Source organism: Dermacentor andersoni, chromosome 1 (assembly GCF_023375885.2).
Source record: "Dermacentor andersoni chromosome 1, qqDerAnde1_hic_scaffold, whole genome shotgun sequence".
NCBI classification, from domain to species: domain Eukaryota; kingdom Metazoa; phylum Arthropoda; class Arachnida; order Ixodida; family Ixodidae; genus Dermacentor; species Dermacentor andersoni.
Window position 1 is genome coordinate 127,763,932 of NC_092814.1, and position 12,079 is coordinate 127,776,010.

General features: G+C 43.0%; 1 protein-coding gene and 1 long non-coding RNA gene across 3 annotated transcripts in view; one reads left to right on the forward strand and one right to left on the reverse strand.

Annotated features, from left to right (window-relative positions):
• LOC126544137 (MAM and LDL-receptor class A domain-containing protein 2-like) overlaps positions 1–12,079 on the reverse strand; it is a 115,864-nt gene that overhangs the window by 53,674 nt on the left and 50,111 nt on the right. For both annotated transcript variants that reach the window (XM_055062003.2, XM_072287079.1), the window contains exons 14-16: positions 7,502–7,647; positions 4,635–4,760; positions 2,703–2,823 (exon numbers count right to left, since the gene is read on the reverse strand). In XM_055062003.2, coding sequence (XP_054917978.2) covers positions 2,703–2,823; positions 4,635–4,760; positions 7,502–7,647 — 393 coding nt within the window. The remainder of the gene's footprint in view (positions 1–2,702; positions 2,824–4,634; positions 4,761–7,501; positions 7,648–12,079) is intronic.
• The window catches only part of LOC129380584 (uncharacterized), a 114,678-nt gene that overhangs the window by 27,730 nt on the left and 74,869 nt on the right, over positions 1–12,079 (forward strand). The gene's annotated exons all lie outside the window — the stretch shown is intronic.

The window sequence follows — 12,079 nt, forward strand, 5'->3', positions numbered from 1 at the left end:
TGACGTCCCAGTTGTACGTACTGCTCTCTTTGTGCAAGATAGGAATCGAACCACCGTGTAAGAGCGGGGTTTTTGAAGGTAACATTGATTTTAAGCTATAGATTTGTATGACACACCTTATAGAAAGTTTTTGCAAAGTCCAAGAATATTATATAAGTTTGGCCACGGGCATTAGTTATGCTAGAAACGTCATGTACAAGTTCACTAAGCTGTGTAACGGGATATAGACCGTTCCCGAAATAATTTTGGTCTAGAAAAATTAAATTATGTTGTATAAAGGTATGCCAATAAGTATTTTGATACAACGTGCTCAGGTAGTTTAGAACAAGTGCTTGCCAGTGATATAGGTCGGTAGTTGCTAGCATCGGTAGTGGGGCCACCTTTATGTATGGGCACAATTTTTTGCGCGCCTCCAAGCAGAGGGAAACGAGCGACTACTAATTGATGATTTAAAAATTAAGGTCAAATACTTGGATGCCCACTCGGCATATTTGTACAGGAAATCGTAAGAAACTTGGTCAGATCCAGGGCGCTTTTTAATGTAAACGTAAAGCAGAAGTTTCAGGACGCCCTCTTCAGTAATTGTTATATCCTGAATAGGAAGCCTGTCTGAATAATCAGCCAAGTTAGGCAAGGTACCATCATCAAGCATAAAAAAACTCAAGAGAAAAAAAAAAGAATTGAAAGCCTCTGCGAGCTCTTGGCTACATTCGTGGGCATGCGCGCTAAACAACTTGGCTGGTGGATTCAGATACCTTCAAAACTTGTCCAGGACATATTTGAGAAATTGCTTCAACTTTAGATTGCAGAAATTGTCTTTAAAAGTATTTACACTATGCCTGAGGGCTTTACTTAAACGTTGTATGCAGCTTCTTTTTTTCAGAGCTTGGACTGAGTGTGCATGCCTTCCGTTTCCGTTGAGCTGCCTTTTAACGTGTGCTAACTCGTGAGTTATCTATGAGTTTCTTTTTCTTGAATTTTTATAACGCTTAGGGATAATTTTTCGTGAGCAGAATGCTATCATATCTTGAAAAAATTGCCACAGTTATTCAGTACTGCTACATGATCTGTACATATCCAGAAACGAATAATAAGACTGCTCTAAGTCTTCCAATATAGCTAGATCATTTGCGGCTTTGAAGTTTGGAATCTTAATTTTATCGTGCTGGTGTGACACATTGGGAGACAAATCTGAAGACATTATAACCATTTTGTGATCAGATAGGCCTTCATAAATTTCACAGTTGAAGAACGACGATAAATAACCAGATGATAATATTAAATCAATAACTGAGAAAGCAGTTGGACTCACACGAGTGCAAGCTGAGACGATTGAGTCAAACTATAGTAGAATGCACGTTCCAGCATTTGATCACAATTTGTAACTTCAGTGCCGTCTGAAGAGGGCGTCGACCAATTAATTCATAGGATATTAAAGTATCCTAATAAGATGATATCGTCTTCCTACTGCAGGTGCGATTCCATAAAGCTTCTTAGGTTTTCAAGCATATTTACTGTGAAGTTTGGTGGTCTATACATGCCACCGATAAATATTGTTCGATTATTTAGATGGGTTTTAATCCAAAGAGCTTCGACATCGGTAACAGGCAGAATAATACTGATAGATATATGGTTCTTAATTAAAAGAGCATAACCACCTTCTCTAGTTTCACGGTCTTTTCTTAGTGTTTTATACCAAGGACGCGTAACCTTAGCATCTAAGATATCTTTCTTTAACCATGTCTCGGTAAGTACCATAACATCAGGATAACGTTCTAGCACTACAGCCTCAACATGATCAATTTTATTTAAAATGTTTCTGACATTTATGTTTATTGTCTTGAACTGGGAAGAAGCACAGTGATGAAGTCAATCGTTACCTGTTTCAGGAGGCAATTTGCATTTGTAGCGCTTATTAGTAGCCTCATTGCAACCCCAGACCACAACATTCATTTTTATTTTGTCCAGCAAAAGTTTCACTTTTGCCCACTTTTTTTCTCTCTTCAACACTAAACTCCCACAAGTGTTTGCGAGTCTCAACAATTCGCCTTGAAAATCGTCAATACACTGATTTCTAACCGCGAAGTTTAAAACAGCTTCTGAAGATTTTCGTTTTATACCTGAAATCTGAAACATTGATGATGAAGGTGCGATCTTTACGCTCTTGCCGCTTTTGTAATCAATAGACCCTTTCAGTTTAATCAAAGTTCAGTTCCAGGACTGCATTTAGGAGACCGTCGTCGGCCTTCTTTCGTAATACCCCTTCAGTTTCGTGTGCATTTTCTCTTATCCCTATGATGACGAGATTGTTGCATCGAGAACGGTTTTCTAGATCATCAATTTGTTTGATGAGAGCAATCTTGTCAGTGTTCGATTTACTATCAAAATCATCAACCCTTCGACTAACGGTTTGCCATTATATTCTTAATTAGAGTATATAGATGCACTTGTATTACTGTATTACAAGTTTCAAGGCGATAATTATCTGAGATTAGCCCATTTTATAAGATTCGGCTAACGAATACGTGGTTAGAAGTAGCAGGCGTCAAAATTGGTACTCGCGCTTTCGCTACCAAAAAGAGGAAAGGCGTAAGGGAAAGAAAGAGATTAGCAGCAGCTGAAAAGAATATAACCCAATTAACGAATCACAGCTAGTATGAACAAAGAGAGATAGGAAAATTGATTATAGTGGCTGATTTTACCTGCTTTTCCGGCTGTGGCCTCTGCTGGCATAGTTGAGCAATCATCGTTGATGTAGATGCCGATATCATCCAACGCTATGTAGCCGTTACGGCTTTGCAACACAGCAGCTTCGAACGTCACCTACAGCCACAGGGCAGTGGTATGGTCAGTTACTCATCGAGTATGTCCTGTTTGTGCATAAAGCGAATATTAAGATGGAGAAAAAAAACGGGGGGAATTGGTGGCATATGTCGCGCCAGGTCTTGTTCGTTTGCGCCCATGACATTGTACCACGCCTCTTTGTCCTCTTTGTCCTCTTTGCTTCAGGTTGGGAAAACATCCATTGAGCCCAGCAGCGTGAACATTACAAAGTAAAAAAAGGTTTGTGTGCGTGTGTGGGGGGGGGGGGGGGGGGGGAGAGATCTGCGCAACATTCAGATGTTACGTATCATAGACAGCGGACACCCGATGATTATTGCAAAAAAGAACTTGTTATTGGGCAAATAGCTACAGTTTTTTTGTACAGTGTTTCTAACAGCGCGAAGGCGACACAAAGGCTCACACCCACAAACAACGTGCTTGTGTGTGTGTTATCTTCTTTCTTGTACGTCTCCGCGTCGTTAGAAAAGATTTATTTATATTAAAAGAAAAGACTTAGACTTATATGCACGTTAAAGAACCCCAGGTGGTCAAAATTGAACAGGAGTCCGCCACTACTGTGCGCCTCTTAACCGGATCGTGGTTTTGGCACGTAAAACCCCATTTAATTTTTAACCTTCACAAGGACATCAAAAGTGCTTTCGAACCGTATTTGTTTCTATTATGTCTAATTCGTTTCTTAGAATGTGCAGGTGATTAAATAGCTGACGGCAACTGTATTTTACAATATATTTGATACCCTACGATGTTGCAACAATATTCAAAAAGTCACATCATCAGTAAGTCCCTTCCAAGAAGGAACGAAAACTTACTTAAAAACCAAAATGCGTCAGATGGAGAGGGTTGAGTAAATGAATTACACAAAGGTTTGCGCTCATACAAACAATTGCGCCGTAATCGGCAGTTGTCGCACGCTATCCCACGCGAGACACCTGATATTTTCGAGCATGCGCAAACGTTGAAAAGGCGACAGCGACACACTTCATGAAGGTGCTGACACATTTTTCGCGTTTTGCTTTATCGATTCTGTCTAGCAAACGTAAGCTGAAACGTGAAATGGAGCAAGAGAAAAAGAGATAAAAGTGGGGGCGACGTGTCCCGGCTACGTAGCTTGTTGCTAAAGATACTGCTGTTGCGAAACTCCGCATCTGATCCTGACTGCTGCCAATGTCACAGAAGATGGAGGACGTGCAAATGCGGTCGAACGTTCCAGTCTATTTTGACCCGCTCGCGTTTGATTTTACGCAGACAGTCCTAGAGGACGAGCAGTAAGCAGTGTAACGTGTGCAACAACAACCCCTCAAAAACGAAGCTTTTTTTTTCTTTTTTATTATTGACATGAAAAGAAATAGTGGAGTCTTTATCGCCGCAAGCTGGCGACGATTACTCTTTTTCATTTCGTTAAAATGATAATAAAAAGAAAGTAAAGACAAAATATATAACTTCTTGCACTGATTAATACTTAAGTAAAACATAAGAAGGTGCAGCGACGCAAGCGTGGAAGTCTTCCAGAATAAAATTCAGATTGACACAAAGTCCGCGGATGTCAGAGGTACACAAGTATAGGTTTCACGCCAGACGCACAATGGGACGCCATTACACACTGCTGTGCAGCCGTGTGTCAAAGAAGCGTCTTCCATTTTGAGCTACACAGCCTCAGCATTGCATGTAGAAACCCTATTTCACGTAGCGCCGTAATGAAAATAGCTCTTCACGATTTCTGTCTTTCACTGAGATACCATAAGGTGCGATAAGCCCACTCATGAGTGAGCAAACAATCGTCGTGCACTAACCCTGTGCTGTCGAGGAATCTTGACTCGGCCGAGTTGCCATGCAGTGACGTTTCCCTCCTTGTGGAACCACAGTTCTTCGTACTGAGGATTCGAGTGAGGCGTGTTTCGATGTACAGTAACCTTGAACTGCGAGATATAAAAGCGTGGAGTGTTGATTGGGACAGAGGTAAATAATTAGACGAAAGAACACATAAATTAAGTCCCGAAATTGAAGAGACATCTGATAAGGCTCCAAAGGGTTTCAAAAATATAAATCTTGAAATCCTCACAAAGGTGCGTAAGGAACACTGGTCTTAATTTTAATGCCACATTATATTTACGAAGGGCACATCCGTACATTCGCAAAATAAATAGTCGCACAAGCGTGACTATTCGAATACATGACTGTATGCACTGTAGAGCCTAATTGCACTTGTTATAAGTGTAGGTAGCATTATATAGCTCCATGTCATAAATACAATCACTTTGTGTCACTGATGTAAGCAAGATTTTTTCAAATACTGATTACCGTATACCGAGTTACCTATGTTCATTGGAACAAATTCACCCAAGATCTCCTGTGGTAGATATGGCAATTCCATCTCATCAACTGAAATACTTGAAGAAACGGGAATTATTTGCAAGACAAATAATTAACAAAATGAAACTAATTACCAATTTGAATAATCACTCTAGTGCACACGTCCCCATTGCTGAACAGAAGGCGAGCATTAACGAAGCAATACAGGGTGTTTCAGCGAACACTTTCAAATTTTTTAAAAACATGCCTGTGGCAGATAGCACAATTCCAGTCCATGAGCTGGTCTACTCGAAATGATCGAACATTATTTGCAAAAGAAAAAAATGAAATGCATAATCAACCGATTAACAAAAATTCACTAATGAAGTTTTTAAAGTAATTATCTTATTGCACATATTGCAATTTATAAATTCTAGCGGCTGAGACTGCAAGGAACAGTCTGGGTGACACTATGTACGAGATATGCGCCGTCAAACTTGCGGTAAAAATGCACTGTCGTTCCACTTACTTTCCTAACAAAACGCCGTTTTATGCATTGAAGCACAAAAGTAACTGGAACGAAAATGCATTTCTCCGCAATGTTCACGAATAAATATCTCGAAATGGGTGTCATCTTGAGAATTCGTTTCAAGTGGATCCTCCTCGCAAACTCCGCGGCTAGAATTTGTAAATTGCAATACGTGCCATAAGATAAATAGTTAAAAACGAAATTAGTCCATTCCTATTAATTCGTCGAATATGCATTTCATTTTTTGTGCAAGTAATGTCCGCCTCTTCGAGAAGAGTAGCTCATGGACTAGAACTGCGCTATTGCCACAGGCAATTTCTTTAAAATTTGGAAGTGTTCGCTGAAACACCCGGTATACATTTAGCAACAATCCCGTGCTAAGCACCAGTTTTGGGAAATGCACCTTCAATATCTGTGACTAAATGCATTGATGTTAAGGTTGAAGCTTCACACTTTGGCCGGGGAGCCCTTCGTCAATTAGATTGAGCGAGAAAGCAGGGCATGGTCACCGTAATCAGGCGTGACCTCCCCACTCACGTCTATACCTTTATTCACCAATGCAATCGTCTTGGGCCGCTATACTAGCTCGCCCCCGCTTGAATCTAGCAACATCGATGGTACGCGATAAGCGTTGATTTCTTCAAAATATGTTTATTGTGTTCACCACCTGCCTTTGTACCGCCGAAGTGATTCGAAGTGAGAACTCGGGAATTACGGAATCAAGCACCAGGATTGGTATGAATTTGCTCTCACAAACAATTCTAGCATAAGAGGCTTCTGTGAATACGGGTCCAGGCCGGTATAATTTAAGGCTTCCTTCCGCTCGATTCTATTACTTTCTTATCAACCATGGTTCACGCCTGGCCGATTCCGTTGATAACCTGGGCAGAGTGGCGCTTGGACCATTGACGAAGCGGCGAAAGAGAGAATAGCCATTGGAATAGGATACTTACATTATAACCTAACGATGGCGCCTTTCCAGGTGACAGTGTAGCAAGTAACATCTTGCCTGGCGTGCTTCTTGTTGCAGTCGAGCCTTGTTGCGTTGTCTGGTGATGCTGACATTCTCTTTAATTGCCACGCGATGAGCTCAACTTCGGCTGTGTTTCCTCCACTTTGTCGGCTTTTCGACATAGGAAACGTTGCATTGGAATTTGACCCCACGACCTTGTTGACACAGGTATGTGCTGTGGCAGGCGATAAGTTAATCAGCGCGAGTGCAATAAACCGGGCTGAGAAACAAGCGTTTCTGTTTAGTTGATGCATAAAACAAGTCCACTGATAGAAAATGCGTTCGAGGCACACTTCTCGACCCCTGGTGCATGACGTAACAAGCCGTTTTCTCCAACTCCGCTATCACAGTTTTAGCGGTACGGTTTCCATCTCATTGTAGTAATACAGTTTTCATCTCTCCATAATAAACAGGTGGTGGCGTTCCTCTGCCATTTCTTTCTTTCTTCAAGTGTATCTTTTCGAGCTTAAAAAAGTATGTTTGGGAAGAACCGACAAATGTTTAGTGAAGGATAATTGTTTCTTTTCCGGTTTTAATAGTACACGGAATCCTACACTAACGACAAACGTTGACCTTACGTGTAGATTCACTCTGTGTTACAATACGTGTTATGTGCAGTATGCGGAGGCCATTTTCGCAATACACAAACTTCAGCAGCACAAAAATGTAAGAAAGACATAAGAAACCACACCATTCTAGTGAAATAAAGAAAATGAAGAGCACCTAGTCATCTTTACTACGCTGCCGTCGCCAAATTGTAGAAGCTGTCCATCATTCTCTCAACAGAAGGCCACCGGCGATTGTCACCGTGCCTACGTGCGTCTTACCGTGATCTGGGCGCCTTGAGAACCGTGGACCGTGTACCAGAAGTCCATACACTGTGCTCCCGGCGTTTCCAGGTCCACGACTTCGCTCTGCAGCTCAGCGGTGCCCGCCTGTTGCATTTCACGGCCGCTGACGAGCATGAATGAGCCTGGCACAAGGTTGTTGCAAAGGCAAAAAAGTTCCACAATTAGTCATTGTACTGCACTAGACTCCACCATCTAGCGGTTGACGGTTCTGGACATGCTGGGGACAAATGGCGTTACACTTCCTAGAATCAAGTAATTAATGAAGAACAGATTCTATGACGTAGTAGTCCTGCGGAAACCCGCAAGGTGGAGAGAAGTAATTGATAAAGGGAAAATCAGACATCCACCCGTTCGTAGCAATTGCTACAAAGGAAACCCATACGGGTTCCTCGAAAGAAAAGCCTCAGAGTTGAAGAAAAATTCGTCCTGGTCCGGGACGCCTTTGGTTCCTGGTCCTGGCCCTGGTCTGGTCTGGTCCTGTATCCTGGTCCTGGTCGACTTTTGTAGCAATTGCTACGAACGCGTGGATGTCTGACTTTCCCTTTATCAACAGATTCTATTATTTTGCGACATCGTGCTATGTAAGCTCAGCGTGTATAGCAAGCTCTATAGCAACCAGAATTTATTGAGTGTGTAGTGACGACTATTTGATTATGTAAATGCATTTTGATATGATTGCAATAGCAATTATATGGACAGTCTAGGCGCATTTTTGTGGTCGCCGTCGCCGTGATGTTCCGTATAAAGTCCAAGGGCGATAACATCGTCGCCTAGCGCCGTATATGCTGTATGTCCGTGTGAAATCACGCGAGGGGAGCCGACGATCGCGGTCTCAATCTGGCGCGCGCGAGGGAGGACAGCGGAGAGCAAACGCGCCGTTCTCCATCCCGTGAAAGGCCGTGCGGAGATGGAAATGAGGGAGGGGGGGCGGGGGCGTTGGGCTGCATATTTGGCGACTGGGCGCAAGGGGAATTGACGTTCGCGGCTCGATCTCGCAAAGGGAGGAAAGCGGGGAGACAGCGCGGAGGAAGGGGGATGGCTTCTAATCCGCCAGCAAATGCGTACTTTGCGCGGTCGCGCGCACCCTATCTTGACAGCGATCTGCTGACGGCTCATACCTTTGTGCTGGCTGTGTTCCCACCGCTCAGTTCGCGTTGAAGCGATAGGCAGCACGAAGGTCACTTCGCTCGCTGCTGCTGCCGCGCTTGCTCACGCCAGCGTTTTGACAGCGAGTGTCCGCGGCCATCGAGTCTGATGTGTTCATGTTTGTCTCTGTGTACTGGGAGCATGCTTGGTAATGCAGTAAGTAAATTAATGTTTCCAAGTTTATACAGCCGACAAAACTACTATCCTTACTTCGTATTGTTGTCTTTGCTATCGCAATCGATGCTTCGCCTTTCAGGCGAAACTGCGACTTTTTTCGGTTAAACGCAGCATCATACGACTCTGTGTTCAAAAAACCTTTAATACTACCTTCAAACGAAGTTGGACGTCACAGGACGAAGTTATGTGGTAGTGTCTGTGTTAGTAAGTAAAGATTCATTTTATTTTGTTATGCCCTATAGACCGCCGTAAAAAAAACGATGCAACACCCCGGAACCGTTTAACAGCAATTCTATGCTGCATGCAGCGGGGAGGCATACCTGCAACGCTCAAGCTAAGGGTGTGGCAAATGTCCTGCCCCCCTCCCCCCTTTTTTTTTACAGCGAAGCTATATAGCTCCACCTCCCAATGGGTCTATCGTGCCGGTAGGCAAAAGCTCGGAAGGCGCGCGCCGCGTGCGCCGCTGGGTTCCTTGCAACACCAGCGGATGGCGCTCGCATCCGCGACTGCGGTGTCGTCAGCCGTGCGGGGGAAAGAAAAGAACGAGAAAGCTCAAGAGCTACTGATGGGCTAGTTGGTGAGCCATGATATTGAAGCAGCGCACTTACATCTGACACGTACACGTACACATAGAAAGGACATACACAGGCGCCAGACTGCAAAGCTCCCCTTCGCGCATAGCGTTCACCGCAAGCGTTTCCCGGTAAGGATTACGGTCGCATAAACTGCAGTTGCCGGGAAACGGTAACTGTAGCATACGAAGCAGGGAGTGACGTAAGCACACTTTCGTATGTAAAATAAGCAAACCCGCCTAGCAACTGATTTGTGTTGTGACAGCGCTATTGGAAGCCCGCGTACTAGTGAGGCCTCCTGAAGAGCAGCGTGCATACGAGGTATTGTGAAAGTGTGCTTTCAGTGCATTTCTATTCTCTGTCGTCCACTCTTTGTAGGGGCGCGAAGTAGCGGTGCAAGCCAAGTCGCAGGTCATTGAAACGTTTTAGGCTGATAATTATGTAAAGTGCATGTGAATGTCGCCATGTTAATAATTTCGAGCTGTGTCGCAATGGGTAATCGTTCTGGTTGTGGTTTACAGCTTCGCTGTCCGACCAGCTTCACAGCGTGAATTGGAAACGAATTTTTTATATACGTGAGTTAGAAACAACGAGGAATAGTACGTCTCTGCGCTTCTTTTCTCGAAGGAGATTGCGTCAGGCAAACAAGATTTATAATTATACTCCTCATCATACGCTAACTCCTCGTTATGACTGAGTTTTATCGACAGCTTAACAAAACTGAGATTTGGGTGAGTTGGTTTAGCTTCATCTTGGGTAGACAGGGCAAGACAGACAAGGATAAGAGCTGAGGAAGTCAGCACCTGTCCCCTCACTACCTTGGCTCTTGTCCGTGTCTGTGTCGCACAGTTTACGAAAAATTTATCGACAGCACTAATTAGACATAATTCAGGGTTACTTAATTTAAAGCTATGGACTGAGTAATTATCAGTATCAATATTTCATTATTCCGAAATTTATTTACCAAATTAAAGCACATGTGTCCATCGTGGATTTTCTATTTAGGTGGCATGCAAATATTTGAATTTGAAGCGTGCAGCTGAGGATAGTCATTCTCTGGGGTTATTCCATTTTGCTAAATTTTTGTATGGCTATAGCACCTCAAGATATTTGCCTTCATCTTTCATTGCTCGAGTTTTTTTTTCTTTCGTGTCTGAAAAAAAAAACACATTTCAATTGCAGCTAAAATTACATGTATGTGATCTAAGGGCATCCAAGTTAAGTGCCCGACCATTTATAACTCCCTGGTAAAATCTGAGGATTTACGAAAAAATAAAATGGGTGTCTAGTGCGAAAAAAAATTACTTTATATCCGTACGTTTTCTCATTGTGCGTTGTTCGACATAGAAGAATAACCGCCTCGCATCTTATAATGTTGTAAAATGGTTGTGCACCTCAATGGATGCAGACACCCAAACCTTTTGTAGTTGCCAGTCTCGTTGGACCTCTCGTTTATCCTATTCATTCTATCTCCCCTTTCAGTGTCGTTCGAAAACCCGCCTGCAGAGCCCTGTTTACTAAGTTCGAGGTGTTACACGCCCACATAATTTTGTTGGACAACTACACGTGGCCTCAGAATCCGACATACTTTTATATCTTAAGAGGGGGACGAAGTACTTAAGATAACACTATTACTTTTAAAGGAATTTGAATGAAATTTCAACGGTTAATGTACTTTTACCAGCTGATTTTAAAAATGCAGTTATTTTATCCTATGATAAATATTCTTTATAATATCCAAAATAGGATGTTGTTTGTTTAGGGCCAAATTAGCAACTTACACGGTAAAGTACAGCGCACGGAATCGATTATGAATGTTCATTCGTAAGCTAAAAGTCGTTGTTTTAAGCTATTTTGAAGCGAAGTTATAGGTTGTCAAACATAGTCTTAAAAAATAGGCCACCTCGATACTTGTCTAACTTTAGGGTGGGCATTTTCTATGGCTAAGTTTGATTGACTGATTTGACTCAGTGATTTGAAGTTTGAATGATTAATTCACCCCGGGCCGAGTTACGAGCTCAGAACCACTATGTCGAGAAATCGTGAGAGCCTGCTGTAGAAAAGGTTAATAACTAGTCCTTCCTCCGCGTTATTTCAAAATGAGGAAGTCCGAATGCCTTGGCGAAAGAGTGACGTCAACAGGCGACGATAGTATAACCTTCGCGAGCGCGACTGTATCCAGCCCCCCACCCCCATCATAACGTAAAGCTATTACAAACTTTTCTATTCCGATTCTGCAGTCAGCTCTCCACGATTGGTAAAACAATTTTCTGGCCACCCCCACTTGGCCTGTCTGTCACGCGACGTCATGAAAACCGCAAATACCTGATATGACGTGTGCATACTGGTTATGCATCATTATAGCGAACGAGAGAACAAGGGCCCTATAATGTAAACTATTCCAATATGTTTTTATTCCAATCTCCTGACATCAAATTTGCGTACAAGCCGGCGCAAGCATCGGGCGGACACCCGCAGGGCTGTCAGAACAGACCAATCAAACGCTCTCCTCGTTCATAGGAGGTCACATTCATTTGATTGAAAAATTAAGAGCATTGCCTACACTGAGCGCCTTTTCTTATCTAATTCGCTCAGAAGAGGCGAGGAGTACGCTTAAGTGGAGAGAGATTCGATGGGGCTGAGCCACTGCACTGAAAAT